At 43.8% G+C, this 25745-nt stretch overlaps 1 protein-coding gene across 5 annotated transcripts; it reads right to left on the reverse strand.

Annotated features, from left to right (window-relative positions):
• Window positions 1-1427: 1427 nt before the first annotated feature.
• On the reverse strand, window positions 1428-25741 carry GSTO2 (glutathione S-transferase omega 2). Of its 5 annotated transcripts, none has more exons than XR_011436577.1 (8): window positions 25405-25714; window positions 18885-18986; window positions 18510-18618; window positions 17196-17418; window positions 16148-16249; window positions 15840-16054; window positions 3199-3305; window positions 1428-1723 (listed from the first exon to the last, which is right to left on the reverse strand). XR_011436577.1 is itself a non-coding variant. In XM_005602256.4 (7 exons), the coding sequence occupies exons 2-7, from the start codon at window positions 18937-18939 to the stop codon at window positions 1564-1566; spliced, it is 756 nt and encodes a 251-aa protein (XP_005602313.1). In that variant the 5' UTR covers window positions 18940-19019; window positions 25405-25741; the 3' UTR covers window positions 1428-1563. The 5 variants fall into 5 exon arrangements, 3 of the variants coding, with proteins under 3 accessions (XP_005602313.1, XP_023495652.1, XP_070117218.1); XR_002807650.2 differs by having other exon boundaries at window positions 18885-19019; window positions 25405-25567; XM_005602256.4 differs by lacking the exon at window positions 15840-16054 and having other exon boundaries at window positions 18885-19019; window positions 25405-25741.
• Window positions 25742-25745: the final 4 nt, after the last annotated feature.

A 25745-nucleotide genomic window follows, 5' to 3' on the forward strand; every position in this document is an offset into this window, starting at 1 on the left:
TAAAGAGAGCATCTTCGGTGTGGCCATATGGAAACACGCTGTTATCTGTTGTGTCAACAGCAATTTTGGTCCCATGCCAAAGCCTCACCAGCACACAGGGTTTACACCTGCAAAGACCCATCTGTCCCCAAGTCCTAGGAGAGGCCACAGGGGTCGAGCAAAGATCCCAGGGAAATATGACTTCACTCTGCATTGGCCCGGGCGCCACAGCAACAGGATGCCCTATCCTGAGCAGACGGCACAGCAGACTGCCCCTATCAGGCAGTGCCTGTTCTGGCAGACCAGGCCACCTCCCCAAGCAGGCTTGTGTCTGTCCAAATGGCATGGAGTCACACTGGTAACTATTTACATGAGTCAAAATCCACCAGAGGCAGCAGATGGCCAGGCGGGCTGAGACATGGGGGGAAATGGGCCTGGTTTGGGCTGAGTCAGAGGTAGGGGCAGCAAACAGCTTCTCTGTGGGCACGGACAAGTCAAAACATCACCACGGGCGTCCCTGGTCTCTCAGCATGGCTAGAGTCCAGGAAAGGATTTGGTGTGAACAAAGCTGAAATGGTCACAGGCTGATCCCTAGACTCCGAGATAAAATGGCATTGGACAGACCTGTCCATCTTCAGTGGTGGGCGCTGCCGGGCCGAGCCTGCAGAGATGCCATGGCTGGCCGAGGGATGCATTCCTGCTGCAAGACGAGCGCCTCCAAAGCACTAGGCTTAAAACCGCAACCAAGACAAGCGGAGAGATCAGGGCCTCCTGGGTGTCATCTTTGTCACCTTTATGCCCTCCGTGGCCCAGGGCTTGGTGCACACAGGCAACCAGAGGCATCTGTTGGGACGAACTGAAAGAGCGTGTGACGCAAATCCAACAGAGTGACCTTTGCCTGAGACTCGGTTTGGAGCGTGCGTGTTTTTTTAAGGCAGGATGTCGGCTAGGGAACATTGTGAGCCATCCTGAGCCCTGACAGCACCGGTGAAATTCTGACGTACTTAGTCCAGGGTGATAACGGGTGTTTCGTTTCCTGCTTTGGAATTCTTTCAGTCACAAGACCCTCGGTGTCTCCCAGGCCCACAGCCAAAGCCTGAGTGAGAGTGATACTCGTGCACGCCCATGAGGACCGCAGCTTTCGTTTGCCAGATGGAGGATATTTTGACTTGGAGTGTTTTCTTCTTCCCTCCCTTCTCTAACTTTCCTCTCTCCTGGGAGCTTGTGCGGGTGCCAATCTGTGGTGACAAACATCAGGGATGGGTAGACCTGGAACCTCGGCATCAGCACTAACAATCTGGAGGTCAAACTGGGGAAAAGGCCAAGGAACCCGCAGGCACACAGGATCCCAAAATGTGCTTGGACGTTAGCACTGGGCACTAGAGACTTCTAGAGAGTCTTTAGAAGCTATGGGCTAGAAGACTCATACAAATGATTATCAGAAAGCATACATTTTCTGTCTCCATGTTTATTGGGAACTTCAAAGAAAATGAACAGAGATTTATTGACCCACCAAAACAATTCCTGACGCAGCATCATGATGAGCTTGGGAATTCTGGCTGGTGAAGGGGTGGACTGTGAGCCTCAGCAGCTTAGCCCATAGTCAAAGGCGTCGGGGTTGTTCTGAAAATAGAGATTCAAGAAGCCCAGGAAAATGTTCTTATCTATGAGAAGAGCACACACTGCAGGGTCCTGCTTCATGGCTGCGATCCAGAGCCGAAGGGCCGGGGTGTGGCTCACACAGCTGCAGGAGAGGAGAGGAGCGTTAGCACGTCTGAAGGGGAGGCATCAGGAAAGATCACAGGCATTGCTCTTTAGATTTACAGGGTAGGAAAAATGGGCTTATCTGGGCAATAAAGTTTTCATAGCTATCTTATTATCAACCGAGCATGATCATTTACTGGAGGAAAATCTTATTTTCGGAATAGCTGTGTGTGCTTTTGAATTGTAGAAGTTGAGATTGTTGCTTTTAACAATACAGTTAAAATACTTGCAGACAAATTGCTCTGGGGAAATAAAGGGTCTGTGCTTCCCTGGTTACCAACAAAAAGACAACCCATGGAGAGAAACATTCTCCCATCATTCTCAGATTTGACTTTAGGGGGCTTGAAAAAAATAAAGACAAGTCGTTTCCAAAAACTCTTTTGAAAAATTAGTAAAACAATCATCAAACTTTGAAATAATGGAGGTGACTGGGCCCTTTCGAAGACCGATCAGGTTTAGGTCTAGGATATGTAAAACTGCGTGCTCAACATAGTCACCTGGTCAGCGGGAAATCCAGGAGCAGACGTGAGGCTTCCTGACCTCTGGTTCAATACTCTGGCCCGGAGGAGACGGGTTTTTGTCTATGTTGAGACATAGTTTAAAATACCCAAATGTGTTGCATCTGATCTTCCCTCAGAAACAGCTGAAGTGGGAGGCGCAGGAGACGACCCCTGGATAGACTCAACCCTGTGCATTACGAGGTTTCGGTCACAGTTCTGCCTTGGCAGGACGAGATTCCCAAATGCCAGAGTTGTCCTGCACCCACCATGGGACTGGCTTGGATCAGAGCAGGTGCCGGCATAAATTTACCTTGTCCTCTGAGCATCGTGGGGACAAAGCACGTGTTCCGTCTGCCTGGGGACCCTGCACGGCCTCCCAGAGTCTACTGAGCAATTTCTTCCACTTTAAACATCTCTACACTTCTATGGTGTATGGCTGCCCATTTTGTTCGTTTTAACATCAAGCATATATTACTTTTAAAATCATTTATTTTTTAATGATATTTCTATCCAGAGGAAGAGTCCTCAGGGAACTAAGATGTGAGTAAGGTGTATGGTGTCCACTGGGGGACTTAGAAGGACCAGGTGGAGGGCCACGGAGGGAGCTACAGACAAGTCAGCAAAACCCTGTGCCTGGGACTCTCCTCTGCTGTCACCACTGGCCTTCGCTGGGTGGGCTGATGAGGACAGCAGCTCTGAAGCCCTCCGTACGGGAGGCTTTTGGACACAGGGTCTTAGCAGCAGAAATATGGACCAAGTTTGGGTCTGCGGTTCGTGGCAGAGGAGCATAGATGTGTTTTGAAGGAGGAAACACATAGTTTAAAACCTGATTTCTTTTACATTCATCGTGACACATGTCCAAAGGGGGTAAATGGCCATTTGATAAACTGCCCATTTCAACCACTGTCCCCAGTGCGACCCCCAGGAATCATGACCACAAGGTCAAATGTCTTACTCGGCTATTCCATATACATCCAGCCGCTCAAACCAGGGCCAAAAGAGGTAATCAATCATGGATATACAGTCTCCACCAAAGAAGACGGTGTTCTGATAGCCAAGAATCTAAAAGTTTAAAGAGAACAAAAGCAAGTTAATTTCCCTACCTGCCGACACATTTATAGATACTAGACACAAATATCAAATTAATTCCCAAAGAACTGAGGCTTTGATTTTCTTTCTGTTTTGTTAGGTGAACGCTTCTTCTCTTTTCCTGAGGTTTCCTCCACCTCCATTAGGGTCGTACTCCTGGCCTCACTCAGCCCCTCCCTCCTTTCAGCACTGGAGGGATGGTGTGGCTCCTCTGATCAGAGAATTTGGAAGGACACCCCAGCCCCTCCCTCTTAGCCTAGGACAGGCTCCTCCGAGGGCTAAGCTTTCCATGGACAGCTCAGCCCCTGGAGAGGGGCGGTCCTGCCTCAGGCCAGCGCTGCCCATTACTGGGAGGCGGCGCTGGGGGGACACATCAGGAACCCCACTTCTGCAGTTGTGGTGCCCATTCTCCAGGACCCACGTTATCTGTAATAAAGGGGATCCCGTAGTCTCCCCATGTCTTCCTCTTTTGCCTTATTTCTCAATCGATTCAAAACTAAGGAGGAGAGACCAGTGCTATTTAATGGGCTCCCTCAATTCCCAACACTGTCTTTCCATCATATTTTCTTTTCTTATTTGAGCCCTTTGAACTTCACATTGTTGGCCACTCAACACCATCAACATTTTGCATTAAAATAAAATCTCTCATTCCCAAATGGGACAAACCAACCCAGATAGATGGACTCTAAAGAAACAGATAGACTCTTAACAGACAGATAACCAAAGATAGTGAAAAAAAAAAAATAGTACTTGAAAAAGTAAAAGGCAAAAGCACTTAGCAGGGGTTATTGTTGGGCCAGGTCTTCCCAAAGAGAAAAGGATGGGGCCAATTACCTCGTTAAATCAAGCAAACAACCTTCTTTGACCCATATAACTCCTAATCAACTGAATAATTCCCTATTCATTCCATGTATATAATTCCCTAAATTCCCTAAATGTCCATGTATGATTTGTTTTGACAAGGATTTTCTCAAGAGCACCTCTGCTCTGTAAAGCAGAGGAGTTACACAGATGTTCCAGAGTCCATCAGTTTAGAATTGGTTCTGGATTTGTGACGAGAAAGCACGAGGCATCCGAAGCTTACATCCACAGAAAGCAAACAATCCCTGACAGAAAAGATCAATGAGATCCCCCACTGCCACCCTTCTCAGAAGAGAAAGCAAATCTTGGTGCCCTAAATTCTGTCTCTGTTATCTCCCAGTATGGCATGAGTGGTAGTCAGACTCCCTCCCTAGTGTCCTGGAAGTCTGAACCAAGTTACTAGCATCACTTGGTTCAAAGAAACTAACAGGATGGCACTCAAACAGCAGAATCTGACCAGCGAAAACTCAAAACAGAGGCCATTTTCAGTCATGTATAAATAAGACCTGACTTACAGGGGAACGGAACAAATTGTTCAGTTTTTATGGATTCCAGAAAGCCCCAAACCTTCCTTATGCTCAGGAATAGATAATAATTACCCAAACTTTTATCTCTGGCTTTAAAACATATACCTCCAGCTTATTATCACTTTCATGGCACAAATCCAGAACCAATTCCAAACTGATGGACTCTGGAACATCTGTGTAACTCCTCTGCTTTACAGAGCAGAGGTGCTCTTGAGAAAATCCTTGTCAAAACAAATCATACATGGACGTTTAATGGAATCCCGTATGGGTCCTTTGGGTAAAGTGATGAGATACTTTGAAAATGAGTAACTGCTTAGTAATTGCTGTTTATGTAGTAAACATTTTATAAGCTTTTCCTCTGCTCACAGTAGGAGTATACCTTGAAATATATATGCTTTTATTGATATGACCAATTTTCATATAAAGACTCCTAAAGTAATGGAAGCCCTATGAAGGTACGGGGACAATATAAAGTCAAGATGAGCATGGACGAAATGGGTGAGTGATCATTTATCTTGTGCAGGCCTCTCCCCCATCCCCGAAATACATGTCCACGTTCCTTCAGACTTTCTTAAATCTAAGTGTGACATCACAATTCCTAGGAGTTCTTGATACGGCAGCAGATTCTTGATGCCTGTCTCAGACAGGCATTTCTCTACCAGATTTCTTGCAGGGCAAGTCTCAAAATCCCAATAGAAAAGCTGTTTTCCTACAAACTAGCAGAGTGCTGGCTCCTTCAGAGACACCTCCCAGTGACATAGGAGAACATCCTGGCCGGGCCTCCTTAGAGGGTTATGCAAACCTGGTACCTTCTAGACATGTGAAATGACTCTTCCCCTTAGAATCACACAGCATCGGTACCAGAAGGGCCACTGGAACCCTCTAATGCAACTCTCTTCCCATTGTACCATTTATTCATACCATGCTCATTACACAGAGGATTAGAGGTGCAGTGTACAATAAAATACGAAAGATGAAAAATAATACAACGCTAAGTTTAGGGGAAAATAAAAGTTAGAACAGAAGGTCAAAACAAGGAAGGAAAATGGCATCAAGATACCAAGCCAAGGCTCCCGCAGTTCCTTAAGTAAAGCTTTGAATTTGACTTGAGTTTCCCGGCAGCTGAAGCAGAGAGGAAAGCACGCTGGCGAGTGGATTCTTGTCTCTCACGTGGATGCACAAGAGACTGACTCACAGAGGGGGAAATGCAGACACAGGGAGGTAAAGGGGCTCTCTGGTTGGTGCCAGAGCTAAGACAAAACACCATGCTCCTAATTCCCAGACTAGTGTCAACCCTTCTGTCACTCAACTTCAAATACACATGTATGAGGACTTGAATCACAGAAACTTCCCCATATCTCTTGTGAATTCTTTGCTCTTTAAGTATCAGCAAAAAGCTTAGAACCAACAAACTCTGGACTCCCTTACAGCCAAGGACTGGCCCACTGAGCTTCCCTGGGAAAACTCCCTCCTCCACCCAACTCTTTCTCACTCTCTCTCGGTCAACGGCTCTGCCAGAGCACCTAACCGACAAACAAGGAGGTGAGAACGCCAACATAACCACGGTGAAAGAGATCATCAAACATCTCTCCTTCCTGTTTCATTCCATTGATCAGCTTTACTAAAATAGTTCTGTGTTCTCTGTTTAAGATGAGTCCCTTGCTTACAGCCAATTAGCTCCTCTGACAAATTTTAGGACGGTCAGAGGTAAAATAAACTGACAGCGTTAATCTCCTAAGTGTTTTATCATCAGAAATGGAATAGGAAACTGCCCTTGTACCTCCATCCGCTTAGCAGTGGTTATGTTAATATCTCATTTTTAACAACTCCATTTTGAATTCTTTCTGTCACCCACCTGCCACATATAATGATATTGGCCATTCTTTATGTTGAATAGCATCTCTCACCATGGAATCCCTTACTTTCAGAACTATTGTCCTTGATATCATCAAGCAAGGCAAAATAGCCTGCTTAGAAGATGCTTTTCTTCCCAGGCCCCAGACAGCCCCCACCAGGCCACACACAGCCAGGAGAGGGCACTGAGGCTGTAGCTTCTAGCCCTTGGGTTTCCTAAAAATATTAACACATGTTCAATTCAGGCTTAAGAATTAAGCTTTGGGGGAAAAGCAATTTGATGTCCTGGAATGTTAGAAAAATCTATTTTTAAAATTTTCTGGTCTCCAGTTCAATAAAAAAATTGACTACAGAGCCTTCCCCTCGCTTTTGGACGGGATAAGGGATAAGGGATAAGGAGTGAGCACGCAAATGAAGAGGGAGGAGCTGTTTGGTATGAGGTGGAGCTACTATTTCCACCCCCTGAACGCGGAAAGCCTGGATGGAAGGGCACCTCATCTGCGAGGGCCTCTCGGGCTCCCCCAGGGGGGCCAAGGGAGGTTGGCGCTGGAGCGCGAGCAGAAGGAAGAAGCGCGCGGGGCTCCCCCGCGTGGCCATCGGTGGTGAGGCTGCCCGAGGAGGTTCGCCAAGGAGGAAAAAAGACATCTGTAAGTTTTTTGTGAGAAACAAGATCACAAAGAGAAGCGAATCTCAGACTTCCTCAAACCCGTCATCCTAAAAAGTTTCAGTCTACAGTCTTGGACTTTCGGGTTTAGCTTTACTAATTGCACTTCAAACCTTGAAGCGCCCACTGCCCTGCACCACCGTCATTTATTTACACCATTGCCGAAAAATGCTGGGACTCTAACCAGGACAGACAGCGTGGAGGTTCGCAACGGACGCTGCTGTCCTTGCTGGAGGAGGAAGAAAGCCGTTTTCTTAACGGAAATAGTTCTTAAGAAGGAGAAGCACCCCCCTCCCCCCCGCAAAAGGCACAGAGCCACCTGCCAGTACATACGCAAGGCAGGCTCTTATCCCGAAGCAGTAGCAAAGTACACAACACCCAGGCAGGAATCTTTTAAGTTCATAAAAGATAATGGGAGGTTCTCAAGTTTTCAAATTTCAGGTCCCTGCTACACAGACATATAGCTGAGTCTGAGCTAACAACGATGAACCGATTCCTTAAAACAAACCAAGGGTATAGAACAGAGAACAGATAAAACCATTTCCCCTCCAGAAAGAAGCCATAGAAGGAGGGTCTGCCCAGAACACGCCCCTCCTGCTGCTCACCGCTCCTGACCTAGGGCCCTTGTGAAGATTCGGAATGCAGCTGCCAACATTTGGGGATTAAAAGACCACCCTGAAAACTCTAAGCTGGAATCCTTCAAGTGGGCTTAATTCTTTTGTCAAAATATATCTGGAAGATAGTACCGAGGGAAAGCTAGTGGGACAATGCTTGACAAGTCAAATATCTTTAAAGTGATGGATGGTGGAGGAAAATGGCAATGAATATTTATCAAATCTCTGAAGGGGGAGAGGACTTCCTCTGCATAAAACAGCGGAAGAAATCCCAACCACCCGAAAGACTCATAGCACGGTATTTTTAAATGTTATATTTCTATATGTACAAAACAGAGAAGCCAAATTAAAATTTAAAAGAAAACAAAAAATGTGTCTTAAAAACAGGCAAATATGGGGCCAGACTGGTGGCCAAGAGGTTAAGTTCGCATGCTCCACTTCTGTGGCCTGGGGCTCACCAGCTCAGATCCTGGCCGCAGACCTATGCACTGCTCATCAAGCCATGCTGAGGTGGGGTCCCACATAGAGGAACTAGAATGACCTACAGCTAGGATGTGCCACTATGTACTGGGGCTTTGAGGAGGAAAAAAAAAGAGGAAGATTGGCAACAGATGTTAGCTCAGGGCCAATCTTCCTCACCAAAAAGCATATCTTAAAAAAAAAAAGCAGGCAAATATTCTTCATATATAAAGAATTCTTTAAAAGGAATCTTTACAAACCAACAAGGAAAATCTGTAAGACCTTGAGAGACAGCTGAGCAAACCCTCTGAACAGACAATTTTCACAAGACAAAACACAAAAAGGTGGCACACTTTGGGGGGAAATCTTCCACTTCACTAGCAATCAAAGAAATACATATTAAATCAGCAGTGAGAAATTACTCCAAAACAGGCAAATATCTTTTTTAATGAAATCTCCCAACAGTGAAAAGGGGATGGTGCTCTGGGCCTTTTCATATATTGCTGGGGGAGGAGGGGGGAGCGGTAAACAGCACAGTCTTTGGGAAGCAGTTTAGCAACATATAGCTCGAGCCTCCAGTGTTCACACCCTTTGATCTAGTAATTCCATTCCTGGAAGTCCAGCCTAAGGACACATTCTAAAACAGAGAAAACGCTTTTTATGCAAAGAAGCTGCTGTTCTCTGTAGCATCATCCACAATGGTAAATGACTGAAATAATCTAAACACCTCTAATGAGAGTGCTGGATAAATAACTAGGGTTTATACACAGGGCAAATTATGCAAAATGAAGTGGGGTTTTTTTTCCATTTTTAAAAATTACACATATTGGGGCTGGCCTGGTGGCACAGTGGTTAAGTTCATGCACACTGCTTCGGCAGCCCAGGGTTTCGCCAGTTCGGATCCTGGGCGTGGACATGGCACTGCTAATCAAGCCATGCTGTGGCAGGTGTCCCACATATAAAGTAGAGGAAGCTTGGCATGGGTGTTAGCTCAGGACCAGTCTTCCTCAGCAAAAAAGAGGAGGATTGGCGGCAGATGTTAGCTTGGGGCTAATCTTCCTCAAAAAAAAAATTACACATGTAATAAATACATTCTCATTGTTAAAAAAATTCAAACACAGCAAAGAGAATAAAAGGCAAAGACTCTCCCTCCCTGCCCTTAACCACTTTTATTTCCCACCCCAATGCTAACTGAATCTCCTTCCCAGCAGTAGCCACTAGTAGGAATTTGATGTGTGTCTCTCCAAACATATTTCTATGTATTTATTTACATGTATATGCACACATATATAGTTGTTTTGTCTTCTTCTACAAAAATAGGATCCTACCCTCTGAATTACTGTATAATTCATTTAAATATTTCCAGGCAATCTCTTCACATCAATGCATGTGGATTTACCTCATTCATTTTTAACTGCTCTACAGAATTCCACGAGATGAATAGAATTTATTTAACCATTCCCGCTCTAATGTACATTAAGGTTTACCATTTTCCACTATCATAAACGATGCTGCTCTGATAAAAAACCCTTATACATATAAATAAGCATTTATAGAGTTTATTAAAATACGAGGAAAATTCTTATGTCATATGGTAATCAAGTTCTAGATACAGTATGATTTCAACTACATAATAATATATGTAGCAGAAAAGGACAGAAAACAAAAAAATAGTAACAGTGGTTGTTCCTGGGTAGTGGGATTATGAATTTTTTTCTTAGTTTCTATATTTTTCTGTATTTTTCAAATTCTCCCTAATGAACAAGTATTGCATTATAATTGGAGAAGAGTAAAATTAATTTTTAAATAATAAGAATAATTATTATTCCTTTATTTACATGGTAGGAGAACGTATAGTGGAAGGTTATTAAAAGAAACACAGTAAATATTAGTTTACCTAGAAAGAAACTGTCAGAATTGGAGCATGAATGAAGTTACCAAACTAGCAACAGCACAAAAACTGCTCAACTAGCCATGGTGAGTAGAGATAACCAGTTCCCTAGTGTGGAGGAATGGCAGTTACAACTAAAAAGTGGCACGTTAGTAGACATGCTAAATTAGCTAGCAAATCCAAGAGAACTCACAACATATATCCAACCCAAAAACTTGTACATGAATGCTCACAGCAGCATTATTTGTAACAGCCACAAAGTGGAAACAACCCAAATGTCCATCAACTGATGAAGGGATAAATAAAATTTGGTATCCATACACTGCAATGTTATTAAGCCATAAAAAGGAATCAAAGATGAACTTCGAAAACATTATGCTAAGTAAAAGAAGTTCACGAAAGGCTAATACTGTACAGTTCCATTTATATGAAATATCCAGAACAGGTAAGTCTATGGAGACAGAAGGTAAATTAGTGGCTGCCTGTGGCTGGCAGGGTTGAGAAGAAACGGGAGGCAACAGCTAATGACTAAGGGGTTTCTTTTTAGGCTGATGAAAATGTTCTGGAATTGAATAGTGGTGATCATTGCACAACTCTATGAAAATACTAAAAACCACTGAACGATACACTTGAAAAGGGTGAATTTATGGTGTGTGAAATATATCTCAATAAAGCTGTTATAAAAAAGAGCTAGTAACAATGAATTTAGTTTGTAGACATGTTAGATTCATTGATAAAAAAAAATTATCTTGTAAATAGTTTGCCATACACAAAAGGCTACAGAAAATTATTTTCAGTAAACAATGAGCCAGGTATAAACTTTCTTTCCTTCACGTCCTGGTGACATCAAAGGAGAAACCATTAAACAATATGTAAATTAATTTCATTTTTGAAATTAATAAAAATTAAGAAAGAAAAATAGCAAAGCTTAACCAAGACAATATAATCTAATTGGGCAAAAGTGTATTCTTTTTAGAGAGGAGAAAGGACAGGTTAAAAATTAAGATCAGGGGGGCCAGCCCGGTGGTACAACTGTTGAGTTCACATATTCCGCTTCGGCGGCCTGGGGTTCACCAGTTCAGATCCCAGGTGCAGACCTATGCGAGGCTTATCAAGCCATGCTGTCTGTGGCAGGTGTCCCACAGATAAAGTAGAGGAAGATAGGCATGGATGTTAGCTCAGGGCTAATCTTCCTCAAAAGAATTAATTAATTGATTAAAAAAATTAAGATTATGGGTGAAATTTTGAATCAAGAAAATATTTAAGGAGCTGGCCCAGTGGCATAGTGGTTAAGTTCTTGTGCTCTGTTTTGGTGGCCTGGGGTTTACAGGTTCAGATCCTAGGCGCAGACCTAGCACTGCTCATCAAGCCCATGCTTTGGCAGCATCCCACATAAAATAGAGGAAGATTGGCACAGATGTTAGCTCAGTGACAATCTTCCTCACAAAAAAAAGAGAAAATATTCAATTACACATGCTCCTGGGTGATGTACACACACCGTACACAAATTTGACCTCAGGCAAACTGACATACACATGAGGCACATAATCACATTTGGAAATGTGGAAAACTTTGCACAAAAATACAAAGTAAAATACCACAAAGCAGGCCGGTGAATGCCAAGAATTAAAAGTGTCCTGTGGCCACCAGAAGCTGCAGGCTTCAGTTACTGAGCAGTTCTCACTCCCTCATTGTTATTCCAGAGTTATCTATGTTACTCCCTCTCACTCCCCTTTATTGATCTCTGATGATGACTAGTAAGGGATCAAGCAATAGCCAGAACGTAGAATCTGTAAGCGCAAGAACACAGAGTCAGAGCAAAAATCCAAGGCATCAAAGAAATCCGGCCGAATCCTGTCCTTCACTGCTCTGGGGCTTGGTTGACCACTTCCACAACGAAAATATTCAGAATGAAGGCACTGGCACAGACAGAACTATTGAAAGGTCCTGCCACATTCAAATCCACAAAGATAAAACGAAGGTGGGCTCAGGGGCCAGTCTGAAATGGAAAATCAGTAACAAACATAAAAAAAGAATAAAGCTAAAAAAAGTCTGCTGCTCAGATTAATGATTCAGTAAAGTCTAGAAAATCAGTTTGAAGACAGAAAGTGTGATTACAGAAGGGCATCCCAGTAGTTCTAAAACTCACGAAAATGTTCAGAAGAGGAAAGCAAGTGGGGAAGCTGCCGGTTCGATAATAAAAGCAGCAGTAACGTATCTCAAAGAATTGTGAAAATATTATAGAAAAATGTGGTTCCACTACAAGCATAACGAATTTTTAATTTTTTTGAAACTGGATTTTTAAAGAAAAAATTAAAAAGTCAGGGCATTTATTGCAAAAGAAGAAAGTGTCAGAGTTTAAGGCTGCAAAAGGTAAAATAAGCCTTTTGCTTGATGATAACATGGCAGAAGGTGATACACTGGTATCCTGACTTGCTTATCACTGAGAAAACCTGTATGTCTTTAATATACTCTCAGCTCACACAAAATCCTTATTGTACAAAGCCATGCGAAAGAGTCGCGTAAGTCAGGGGATCATTTCTATTAGAATTATTCCGACAAGTTTCAGTTTCACTAGAATCTCCTAGAGTCAATATATGTGTATTTAGAGGAATGGATCAACGAATTCAACCTCACTGGGTGCGTTTCAGATTCTGATATTGCCTACATTGTAGTTATAATTCCTGCTAACATTTTATGGGCCAAAAACCACATTCAAGTCGGTTAGAACAACGCTCAATATTCAGTGGTCCTTGACGAGCATCACTGAAGCTACCCGAACCTGGGCTAGTTAACAAGTCATTTCCAGGACTTGGCTACTGATGACAAAGTGGACAAGTGTTATTCAGTGATGTGTCAGAGCCAGCTGATCGCCCCTCTCTCTTCCCAACTCTGAGTTTGGAGACATCACATTGATAGGTTAAAATTAGCCCTGGGTGGGAGTATTTACACCACTGAATTCAGCAAATGCTACAAATCAGGGCTTTTTTTTCTTCTTTTTTCAGAGGGAGTCAGTTGTTAAACATTTATCACCACACCACTGGTTGTATTCCTAATTTCTCTGGTTAAATGGCAGCCACAAAGTTAAAACACTGAATTTCAATTCTTGTTCTTATGATTGATGCATTTTGTGGCTCTGTCCAATTAACTTCACCTTGTCCATTAGCCCTAACTCAACAAAGAGAGACAGCCTGCTTGTTAATGTCAAATCACGTGCGTGAAGAGGGGCACTGTCCTTGGCAGGTCAAGCTCGTAGGCAGTAAGACCATTCCGAAGGTTTAGTACACCCACATGCTACCTTCCCGAGCATGGTCTCCCCATGAATATGCCGTCAGCACCTCACGCTGAGCACAACTGATCTGCCCACCAACTCTCAGTGAAAAGCATCACACTAACTGGCCGGAAACTTGGAAATCATCCTCAACATCTGCTACCTCTTAGCAGATTGTCTCTCTGAAAATCTCCGCACTCGAATCTCCCTCTCCATCCCTTCTTAACACGGTCCCCTTGTCCCTCCCCTGTCCCCCAATTTTTCCCTCTCATTCATCTCCCACATGGTTTCTGGGCTGAATATTTTTTAAAAGCAAGAGGGAGCACCCCACTCTCTTTATAATAGTTTTCAATTACTCCCCATCGACTTTGGTATAAAGTTCAAATTCCTTGGCACAGTGGTAAAGGCCCTTAGGCATCAGACTCTGTGCCACCTCCACCTCCACATACACGCCAAACCAGTAACTCCCTGGACACCAACCTCTCCCTGCTTATTGTTTGCTGACACACTAGTTGCTCTCCCCTATGCCTCTACTTCACCCTGGAGTAGTCGAGAGAGGCATTATCCCCAACCCCTCCGCCATCTCTCTCTTAAGCATCCCTCCAGCCTAGCACTCAACACGCCTAGGTTTGAAATGGCTTTAACAATCTGTCTCCTCCTCCAGGCTTGAGCCCCTGAAGGTCTTTAACTTTTGTATTTCTAGAACCTAGTTCAGAGGCTGCACAGAGAGGCCACTCCGATCTGCAGCGGAGGGGTAGTACAGTGTGCCTGAGAGGGTTGTTGGAAGGACTGAATGAGACGGTGTTTGCAGTGCACCTGCTGCATAATGCATGGCACAAAAATATGGGTTCAGCTCCTCTGGAAGAGCCCCACCTAAAGAGCTGTGCCTCCGTTGTAATATTATACATTTATTTAGCCGTCTGTAATTTACGAAGTTCATCCATCATCCAAATGCAGCGCAGGAGGGAGACAGGTCAAAATGCGTTTTCAATTATCTTTGAATTCAAAGGGTTTTGTTTCCCAGCCCCTTCCCCTGGCCCAGCATTTATCTTTAAGAAGGTAACCAGACACGATGGAATCAGTTCAGCTAATGTTTAAAATAAAGACCTTAAAAATTCTCTATGCACAAGAGCTTTCAAATTTCTTTTTGAAAGCAGAGGTTCTCCTTCTCCTCCAGATGCAATCTTACTAGGTGTCTTACACATGGCATTAAAAGCAGGGCTGGTCTCAGAGAAGCAGGATCCAGAACTGCCACCAGGCCTCCCCTCCCCGGGTGGTCCCTCTGCAGAAGCTGGAGGCTCTGAGGAATACACCTTTCAAAACACTTGCTTATTCTATAAACGTGGAAATGAAGGCAAAGAGAGGTCCAGAACCTTGCCCAAAGGTCTGAAATCCAGTAAAGCCAAGCCTAGGACCCAAGACTCTTTCCACCACATCATACTGACTCCTCAGAGTCAAGATAATAGTCTGTGGTCTCAGGACCAAAGGTTGACATTTCTTACACATGACTATTAATCACCCATATGTGCTGCAATTGTAAAAGTCTAAGACAGGCAGAGTCTTAGATTTGGAAGAATCTAAGAATTTGGAAGAGTAAATAAATTTAATCGGCTTCCTCTTGACAAAGGTCAAATGGAAGAATATTAATATAATCAGCCTTCCCTTAAGGGGATAAAAGCAGCATTCTCTGGCTGCCAACAGAGTTACAGCCCACCCATAAAGGGAACATACCAGTTTCTGGAACAAAGATAAGGGAAGTCAAAGACCCACCTTCCAGATTATTCTAAAGGTAAGGGTTAAGTAACCCTATTACAGCCAGGTTCATAAAGGATCTCGTGGTACAGATTGCTCCTTGCCCACCCATAGCCACTTTCCCCTTCTTTCTTAACTACTGATAAGAACCCTGATTTTACTCAGGGTATCCCCAGCTAAAACACTAAATTCCAGCTTCCCCCACAGATAGTTATAACCCTACAACTAAAATCTGGCCAATGAGATTTAAGTAGCCATTTGGTAAGACTTTTGGGAAAGTCCTTTAAGGGGGAAACGGCCTTGTGCCATTTTCTCCTTTCTGTTCTCCTTTCCACAACCTGGAACTTGGATGTGATGGCTGAAGTTCCAGCAGCTATCTTGTCATCTTGTCATATCTTTCATTTTGGTGAAAGCCTTGAACTAAAGATGACAGAGCAGAAAGAGAGAAAAAAGCCTCAGTCCCTGGGGACTGCATGAAGAAGCCATCAAAACAGCCCTGAACTGCCCTAAACCTCTGGCTTTTTTATGTGAGAGAATAAACCTTTATAAGATACATTTACAGTAGTTAGGTCCCTTTTATTAGCAGCCAAACACAACCCCTAACCAATACAGACCTCGGCCTCGTAGGCAGAAGCTACAGAAGCCTTGCAGAGATCCTTAAGGAATGTGGTGACTCTGGGAAAGGAGGACATTCATCACATGTCCTTCCCCAGCTCCTTGACAGATTTCCAAGAAAAATTCCAGAGCAGGTCAGCGGAGAGCAAGCACTCACAGTTACAGTTAGATGACTAGTAGCTGAACTTGTCAAAGTCCGGCAGAAAGAATAGGTCTGTGAAAGCAGAGGGTGTCAGGGTGACCAGGTTAGGGTCCCTACATCGCTTCTTCCACTGGATCTGACCAGGAGAGGGGCCCTTTTTTGTACCTCTTCGAGGTTGCAGAATTCTTGACGCAGGGCTAGCTTCAGATCGGTGCATTCTCTCCCACATCTGAAGGCTACCAGACACTCCTTGGTCAAATGTGGCACCTAATCAGAGGACACAGGTTCTTAGTGGAGAAGTCTGAGGGAATTCTGTGCTCCTGCTCTGGCTAAAAATGCAGCCAAAGCTTTGTCACTCCAACTTAACCGGCCAACACTCACGTCCAGGTTCCTAGTTCCCTCTAAGGGGCGTCACTGTGGTTCCAGGAATACCCTTATCACAGCACCCATGTAAACAAGGTTCTTTAAAAGGGGTCTCCAGTGCTCCCTACTTGAGCAGCTACTTCCATGCTGCACAGTCTTAGTCCAGGCACTTAACCTCTCTAAGCCTCAGTGGTCTCATCTGAAGAATGGCTACAATAATAGGACCCACCTTAAAAGGCCACTGTGCAGGCTATAAGAGTTAACCTTCATAAAGGAGCCAGAACAGTGCTTAGCACCTCCTAAGTGCTCAAGATATATCAGCTATTAATATCACTGAGTTATTTTTATTTCTTTTCAAAGAGAGCTATCTTAAAATTTCTCCATCATTTTTTCTCCCATTATCAACAGGTGCCCCTTTTCTCGCTTCTTCACATTTCCTGGGCACTTGGCACTCTTGCTCCGCATAAAGGGCAGCCCCCTTCTGTGCATTACCTCTTCACATCCCAATATTTTTTTACCTGAAACTTTAGAACTATTCCCTTTAAAACATCACCAGTTTTCAGTTCTTTCAATATTCCTATCTCAAGTCACACAGTCATAATTATGCCATAACCATACCTCTGGAGACTGCTAGTTGAAATGGAAAAGTGGTATTAGTTAAGCCTTTAACCTTTAATATCAGAGGTGACCACCCTCCTGTCACTCTGTACCAGCCTATCCTCCTAAGGCACACGTAGTATTCAAACAAAACAATTTTACCAATGATTTGGTTTTAAAAATGGATTGAAGTTTGGGAAAGACACACAAAGTAAAATAGAGTGTTAGTGGCTTTTTAAAAAATCGGATATACCTTATAGAACAGCTCCAATAACATCTTTTGGCGAGCTCGCTCATAAGGGTCGAAGGGATACAGCTTCCTGCCGGGATAAGCATCATCCAGGTACTCACAGGCGATGACAGACTCGTAGATCAGTTGATGTTTGCTGTTCTCCAGGACAGGAATCTGGCCAAAAGGATGCTTTGTGTAGTACCATTCAGGCTTGTTTTTCAGGTTAATGTTGATAACTTCATGTCTTAAAAAGCAAAGGAAAAATAAGATAGAACAAACATGGGAGGCATATGCAAGCAGACGCTCATCTGGAAAGCGGAAGGATCAATTTATAAAATTTAAATTTGCAGTAAGTTTTTTAAAGTTTAGGTTTTTTACAAAGAAAAGTACAGAACAACATCATTGTCTTCATCCCTACAGTAAGACATGTGAAATGTTTTCCAGGCCTTGTCTCTTTCGCCCCTGTGATTCTGGGCTCTGGGAGGTTGAATCTCCTGCCAATATTCCCACTGGGAAGGAGCAGAGCAGAAACCGGAGCCCAGAAAGTCTGACTCAGAGCTCACATGCTGCACCACAGCACTGCGGAGTGTCATACATTTTAAAGCTTAAAAATACAAATCTGATATTAACAGGTCACAACAGAATATGATCAATGTTAGCACTCTGAGCATGAAGTCTGGCATCTAACAGCCTGGGGCCTGGGAAGTCTGGCTTGTGTTCTTGGCCAAATTCTTTAATCTCTCTGGGCTCAGTGTCCTCAACTGTAAAATGGGGGTAATAATTGAACCCATCTCTTGGCATCATTGTGAGTCTCAAATAAGTGAATATGTATAAGGTGCTGAGGACAGTGCCTAGTACATAAGCAAGCAATAATTTGTATTTTTCTTCTTAATTATTATTATTAGAGGTTCAAGCCTATAAAGTTACCAGAGGCACTCATATATGTTTAAAAAGATTAAAAGAAAAAAATGAGTATATTCTTTACTCAGTCAAGGGTGCCTGGGGTGCGGGTGGGAGCTACACTGGAGGGAGCAGTCAGAGAAAGCCTCGGTAGCCTTCTCTGTGTCCTTCCTTCATCAGCACTACGGGCGGGAAGCTGCTCACCAGAGCCATCATTCAGCTCACTCTGTTGTCCTAAGTTTCGTTCACACACACGACTCTCGCAGAAGCTCCTCATTTCTGGACGGCACGCTTAAAAAACCTGCCCCTCGTTAAGCACTTACTGACTTTGCCTCAAAAGAAAGGGAAAGAGAGGCCCTCTGAAATCTGAGCAGGGCGCCCTGGATTTTAAACGTCTCCTTGCGCTTGCGGGGGCGCTGGCCTCTGGCTTCTCACCTGATGCCTTTGGCCTGGAGGATGAGGCGCGTCCTGTGCGAGTAGGGGCAGAACCGCATGCTATAGATGCGGATCAGGCCCTCTGGGACCGGCCCTGGGGGGAGGCTTCCTGCGGGGCAAAGGGGGACGGAGAGGTGGATTAGCCCAGTGGGGAGAGGGGCTTACTTGCCACCCGGGACCCCAAGAGGGCTGTGCACGCTCAACCTCCGGAGTCTCAGAGAGGACGCTTTGCACGTGGCTTTTGTGCAGAGGAACCCTTCCAGTCTCTCCCCGCCACGCTGGTCTAGGGGCCAAGGCCGAGCAGCCCCTTCTCCAGAGCCAACATCCCAGCCATGAGGCGCCCCCAGCCCGCGGACCGCTGCTGAGAGGACTCACCTTTCCCCAAGGCTCTGGTCGCATCCTCAGCCATGCTCTCCAGGCGTCTGCGCATCAGCCAGCGCTGGCAGCCAGGGACGGCTGCGCTCAGGCGCGCGCCTCCTGCCCCAAATTCAATTTTTGAGTGACTGGGCTCTGGTGGGGCAGAGAGGAAGTGATCTGGGACGGGAGCTAGGATAACTTAACCTAGAGAGACATCGCCCCAGATTCAGAAGCCAAAGAGTAGTTGGGGGGGGGGGGGGCTGAAAACTACCCCTTGCTTTGAACATGTAGGTACAGCATTCGGTGGGGGCTCTTCTCGAGGTCAAGAATCCGAGAAGAACAGGCATTTAAACTCCAGTGCATATGTCAAGAGAGTTTAATAAAAATTGACTAAGGTAACGCTAATGTTTTCTTTCCTAGTCTAAGCTCTCCTTTCTGCATTTCTAAGATAATTGGTCACATGCTCTATATAATAAGTAAGGTTATTTTCCTTTTTCTTTTTTTTCCCAAGGAAGATTCTTCCTGAGCTAACATCCGCTGCCAGTCTTCCGCTCTGTGTGTGTGTATGTGAGCCGCCACTGCATGGCCACTGACGGAGGAGTGGTGTAAGTCCGCACCAGAATGGAACTGGGCCTAAGAAGCTGAGCCCACCAATCTTAACCACTAGGCCACTGGGGCTGGCGCTTCTTTGTTTTAAAAAAGCCAAACTTCCTCATAACATGGCAATAAGGAAGAAAAATTTGCTAGTGTTGAGATCTTGCGTGACCCTGAGAGCAAGTATCTCCTTAAATTTTGTACCTTAGACACCTCACTCGCCTCACCCTCGTTCTGGCCCTATTTGTGAGATTTTACCCAAGCTATGAAAAACGGTAATGAATAGAAACAGGATACCTAGAGGCAAAGATAAAGTTGTGAGCACTCTCCACGCCCCCAGCATAAATTTCAGAGAAAACCCTCTTTAATGGCTAAAGACACATTCCCAACTGCAGAGCAATACAGGGGCCACTTGGACAGCTCTTCCAGCTACATGAGATAAAGGAGGTAGCTGGCCTTTGCTCTGACCCTGACAGCTGAGATCCTGAAACTGAGCAAGTGGGAAGATAACTCCTTTAATTTTAAAGGACTGAGCTGAAATGGGAATTGCTTGTCAATGGATTTTGTAGGATTGACAGGTGAAAAAGAAGTATCATATGTCTCACTCACAGTGACTAAAAGATTTTCATGGATTACCTTCGAGTCCCACAACCACTCGGTTAGGCAGCTAGTATTATTCCTATTTTACAACATAGAAAACAGCCTCAGAAAAATGAAATTATTTGCCCAAAGTGACCAGCTAGTAGAGTTGAAGAACTTTAAAATTCCAAAGCCTGACTCATTGTCTTGGCCTCTAAAGCTGATAACAGCGTGGAGAAGAAAGACTATGAGTCCAGGAGAAGATACAGCACATAATAGCTGCTCAACAAATGGTAGCAGAATCTGAATATCTTTATTAAAATGACAGAACCTAATTATGTGGCTTATGAATGGGCACATTTGGGCTTTGGAATTCCAACTATCCAGAAATTCTTGTTTAATAGTGTTAACATTTTTTTGCTACTGAATGAGAATCTTTGAAAATCTTTGGAATAGAGACTTGACTACATTTTTTGTTAAGTCATTCAGAGTGATTTCATATGAGATACAGCAAGTTGTTTCATAAGAATTGGGGAATAGCAAAAATGTTTGAATAAATGTTCTCTGAAAAGAAAATGCATATATGCCAGCAAGAAATCTAGTATTGGAAAAGACAAATTGGTTCTTGACTTGCCACGCTGACAACTTTGCATTTTGGAAGATAGAGAAAGAAATAGGATAACTACTATTCTGCAGCTAATTTTGATTAAGAAGGACCAACTGGGTTGTAAAATAGAGGCGACAAACATAACCATGTCACGTGAGAGCCTCTGGTAGACAAGGAGATGCCTCCTGGGCAGACAAATGAATCCTCCACATAAGGAATGCAGATTTCAAAGAGTTGAGGGAAAATATATCCAGATTCTAACACGGAAAGCCATAAGAGGATGTGGAGTTCTCAAATTCAAAATAAATGATTAGTAACATTTGATGCTTTATGTGTATCCACTCATTTAATCCTTAAAATAGTCCTATAAGGATTCTATTATTATTTTGGTTTTCTTTTTTCTTTTCTTCTTCTCCCTAAAGCCCCCCCAGTACACAGTTGTATATTCTAGTTGTGAATGCCTGATGGGCGGTGCCATGTCTGCGCCCAGCATCCGAACCAGAAAATCCTGGGTCACTGAAGTGGAGCATGTGAACTTAACCACTCGGCCAAAGGGCTGGCCCCTATTATTTGGTTTTAAAAGATGAGTAAACTGAGGCTAGCAAGGTTAAGTCACTTGTCAAAAGCCTCACAACTAATAAGAGGTGGAGGGAAGATTATGAAGCCTGGAAGTTTGACTCTGAAGCAGGACTCCAGCCAGGATCTTAGTCTACACCAGCGACAGGCACATTTTTTCTATAAAAGTCAAGATAGTAAATATTTTAGGCTTTTTGAGCCAGTTGTTTCAACTGCTCAACTCTACCCTTTCTTACAATCAATGTTTCTTACATTTCTTAGAATCAATGAACCTACATTGACACATCATCATCACTCAAAGTCCATAGTTTACATTAGGGCTCACTCTTGGTGAATTTCATATAATTATCATGTGTCACAAATTATGGTTTTTCTTTTTTTTTTTATTTTTCCTTCTTCTCCTCAAAGCCCCCCGGTACATAGTTGTGTATTTTTAGTTGTGGGTCCTTCTAGTTGTGGCATGTGGGACGCTGCCTCAGCATGGCCTGATGAGCGGTGCCATGTCTGCACCCAGGATCCAAACCAGTGAAACCCTGGGCCACTGAAGTGGAGCATAACAACTTAACCACTCAGCCACGGAGCCAGCCCCAAATTATTGTTTTTCTTTTGATTTTTTTTCAACCATTTATAAAGGTAAAACCTCTTCTTAGTTCTTGGACTGTACAAAATCTGGCAGCAGGCTGGGTTTGGACTGCTGGCCTTAGTTTGCCCATCCCTGGTCTATAATAGCAATGGCCAACTGGGAATTGCATCTCTAAAGAAAAAGGTTCCTGGATCCACCTTTCTGCTTTGTCAGAAGCGAACATATTTCTAAGTTTTTTCTCCTCGTTCCTACTTTTTTTTTTTTTTGGTGACGAAGTTTCACTCTGAGCTAACAGCTGATGACAATCTTCCTCTTTATTTTTTTTGGCTTGAGGAAGATTAGCCCTGAGCTAACATCTGTGCCAATCTTCCCTCCCCACCCCCCGCCAAACCCGCCTTTTTGTTTACTGACAGGAGGTATGGCTCTCTCTCTCTCTCTTTTTTTTTAAGGTATAGTTTTTGGTGAGGAAGATTGGCCTTGAGCTAACATCTGTTGCCAATCTTCCTCTTTTTTTTTCTCCCCAAAGCCCCAGCACATAGTTGTATATCCTAGTTGCAAGTCATTCTAGCTCTTCCATATGGGATGCTACCACAGCATGGCTTAATGAATGGTGCCTAGGTCTGTGCCCAGGATGCGAACCAGCAAACCCTGGGCCACCAAAGTACAGCATTCGAACTTAACCACTCAGCTATGGGGCCAGACCCGTCCCCCATTTTTTTGTATGTGGGTCACCACCACAGCATGGCTTGACAAGTGGTGCAGGTCCACACCCAGGATCCAAATCCATGAACCTGGGCCACCAAAGTGGAGCACAAACTTAACCATTATGCCACCGGCTGGCCCCTCATTCCCACCTTTTAAAGGAAACCAGCTCTGAGAGTTGGAAAATATTGTTTATTGAAAGTATACCTGTATGTGGGAAGTCACGTTCTAAATACAAGTCTATTTGGTGTAGTTAGGGGAAAAGAGACAGAGGGATGGAAACGGTTCTTTCGCTGAAGGGAAGCCATAAGATGTCAAGGTTCTCACTTGGCACTATATTCAAACCCTGGCTTTGGCACATAGCCAAGCTATCCAACCTCTTTGACCTTCATCTTCCTAACCTGTAAAATGAGAACACTAATAGTAACTACTTGCTGGGTTTTGAGTGTCAAGTGAAATCGTGCTGGCTATCCTTAGTATAGTAAGAGCTCGATGTACTTCAAAATTAATGACTAACACTGGTAAATTAGAACACATTTGTAATAGCATAGTGCATTCTAATATTATATCCATAAAGATGAAAGGCACTGCAATTCAGCTTTGCCAAGCACATTAGAATTAAAATTCAACTCAGAATATGTATTTCACCAGTTACCAGTGTAAGGCTAATTGAATGGGTTGAATGCTGCAGGCTATGGGTCAGTAATGTGGTTTTTCATCTTACCACCGAACACTGTGGTTTCCCTGGAAAGATTTTGATTACGACCTTTAAGCTTAATCCTACTTCCTTTTTAAGATCCAATAGGTAACTCTTTGAAATCCTCTCTGCAAATTTTCCTTCTATGTTATTATATCATGTTTACACCTCTGTTATACTGACTCACTCAAGCAAGAAACAATGGTATATTAAGGGCATATTAAACCTACTCCAAATTGGTTCCCAGCTACGTGAAATATAATCAGATCTGTTTTGAAAATGTGGAGTCATGGGTAATAATGACTTAAGCCTTCTAGGAAAAGAATGCCACCACAGAAGTAATTTCTTCACTCGATTTACATGAGACTCTGTTTTGACAAGAGGAGAAGAAATGGAGTTTGCATTTTGCAGTTTTTCAAGAATTTTTTTCATACAATCTCTGAGTGGCAGAAACTGGAGGACATTCCTCCTAATATTTCAGAAGCCTAATTTGCATGAAAGATTATCTTACCGGTTGTTCCGATATTGTTCATCAAGTTCAAAGAGTGAGATAAGTGAGGGTAAGGCTCTATTTCCGGATGGGCCTACATTCAGCACTTGTTTCCAGGAGTTAGGATCATAGGGAATTCTGTGTTCTAATGTCTTGGGGACATGTTTTTTTCAGTTTTATTGAGATATAATTGACATACAGCTCTGTATTAGTTTAAGGTGCACCACATAATGACTTGACATACATATATTGTGAAATGAATTACCACAATAAATTTAGTTAACATCTATCTCCCCACATAGTTACAAAAAATTTTTTTTTTTCCCTGTGATGAGAACTTTTAGGATCTACTCTCTTAGCAACTTCTGAATATACCATACAGCAGTGTTAACTCTGGTCAACTTGCTATATATTAATCTCCAGTACTTAGTTATCTTATAACTGTAAGTTTGTACCTTTTGATCACCTTTATCCAATCCCCTCCCACACAGACACACAACCACAAATCTGGGACACACTACATAAGATTACTAAAGTTGTCAGAGGAGGAACTCATCTTCCCACTAGGGAAGCAGAGTCACAGGAGACTTTCTCTTTAAGCACTTGATTCTGCTTTCCTATCTTCATTTTTCCTTAAAGCTTGAGGGATCAAAGAAAAAAATTTTAAACATTCTGATATAACAGCATTCCAATGAACAAAGGCAGATTTTCAAGATCCTAAAGTCAAATATTTGTAAGATCAAACAAAACACCTTGAGCTTGGAAAAGGAACATCAACACTCCTGTTAAATTCCAAGCATTACAGTGGTGTGTCACAAAGCCTCTCCTGGCTCAGCCTCTAAATGCTAAGAGCTGATAAATAAAAAAAGAGACTGGGGCAGAAGCCTATGTAAACCTTTATCTCAAGAATGGTCTGAATGACTCTAAGAGTTCAGGCTGGATTTGAATCTCCTCTTAGGCATTAACTAGCTGGGTGACTTTGGGCAAATCACAACTTTCTGCGCCCTGGTATTGTCGTCCGTAAATCTGAGCTAATAGTACCAACACATCGTGTGGTTTGGGGAGGATTAATTCAGATACTGGATGAGATGCATTTAATACTTTGCGTTCACCTATTACCTAGTAAGCATTCAAGACTAGCTATTATTTTTATTATTATTTGAATGTAGCAGGGAAGACCCACAGACCTCACAAAGACAGGACATTCCCGAGGACCAAACTCCCCTGGCTGTCAGCGCCTTACAACTAGCCAACCTAGCGGTGCCCAATGCAGCAGCTGAGAACTAGTGCTCTGCGGTCTTTACCTGTCTCCAGCCAAATGACAAACACAATAACAACTTAACGAGGTTTTTTCCCTTTACGTCAAAGATATCCGCTTTAAAGAGCTGTTCCTTATTCTCAGATTATAACCCTCGTACGTTTTTTGATGTTAAAATCTTTGATGAAATGAAGTAGTTGAGCTTTCTTTTAAAGGTGTTAGGCAAAATAAAATGTTGGCAATCCTGGGCCCCGAAAACCCCAAACTCAGAATTGACCTCAAACCACTCTTCCCTTCAAAGCAGCACAGGTCTGACCCACCCAGCCGGTGGTGGCAAAGGGAGAGACGCCCCTTGACACTTCTGTCGCTGGGGCGCAAGGAAGCGGAAGTGGAGAGGCGGTGGCCGCAGAGGGAGGCGGGGCCCAAGCAGAACCCGCCCCTTAGAATCCTACCCGCCAACTGGCCGCGGCGCCGAGAGCCTCAGCCAATCCTCGAAGCCTTTGGAAGCGCTCGGGCCAAGTAATGCCGAGTGAGCCAATGGGCGGCTTCGTTACAAGCTCCTGGCTACAGTAGTCGCCAGTCCCCACCCGTGTCTGTGGCTGGCCAAAGTGGAAGCCAACTGGTGGCTGGCTGTGCACTTCGGTGCCCAGCTCTTGTCCGACTAGAGTCAGCCTGCCGCCGGCCCGGGCCTGGAGTGTGGGGCAGGCTGACGGCGGCGGAGATGTGTCCGCCCGGAGCCTGGGCGTTGGTGCGGCCAACAGTGGGCGGCAGGAGGCCGTTTGTGAAGTCAGCT

This window comes from Equus caballus, chromosome 1 (genome assembly GCF_041296265.1).
Source record: "Equus caballus isolate H_3958 breed thoroughbred chromosome 1, TB-T2T, whole genome shotgun sequence".
Taxonomy (NCBI): Eukaryota; Metazoa; Chordata; class Mammalia; order Perissodactyla; family Equidae; genus Equus; species Equus caballus.

Bases quoted from the DNA above. Each gene is read 5' to 3' on its own strand.
- GSTO2 (XM_005602256.4), bottom strand. From the start codon at position 18,939: ATGCGCAGACGCCTGGAGAGCATGGCTGAGGATGCGACCAGAGCCTTG. The intron at 16,250-17,195 runs GTATATCCGATT...TCCTCTGATTAG, and splicing joins TATTGGAGCTGTTCTATAAG to GTGCCACATTTGACCAAGGA. The intron at 3,306-16,147 runs GTACAAAAAAGG...TTAAACTTTTAG, and splicing joins AATTCTGCAACCTCGAAGAG to ATTCTTGGCTATCAGAACAC.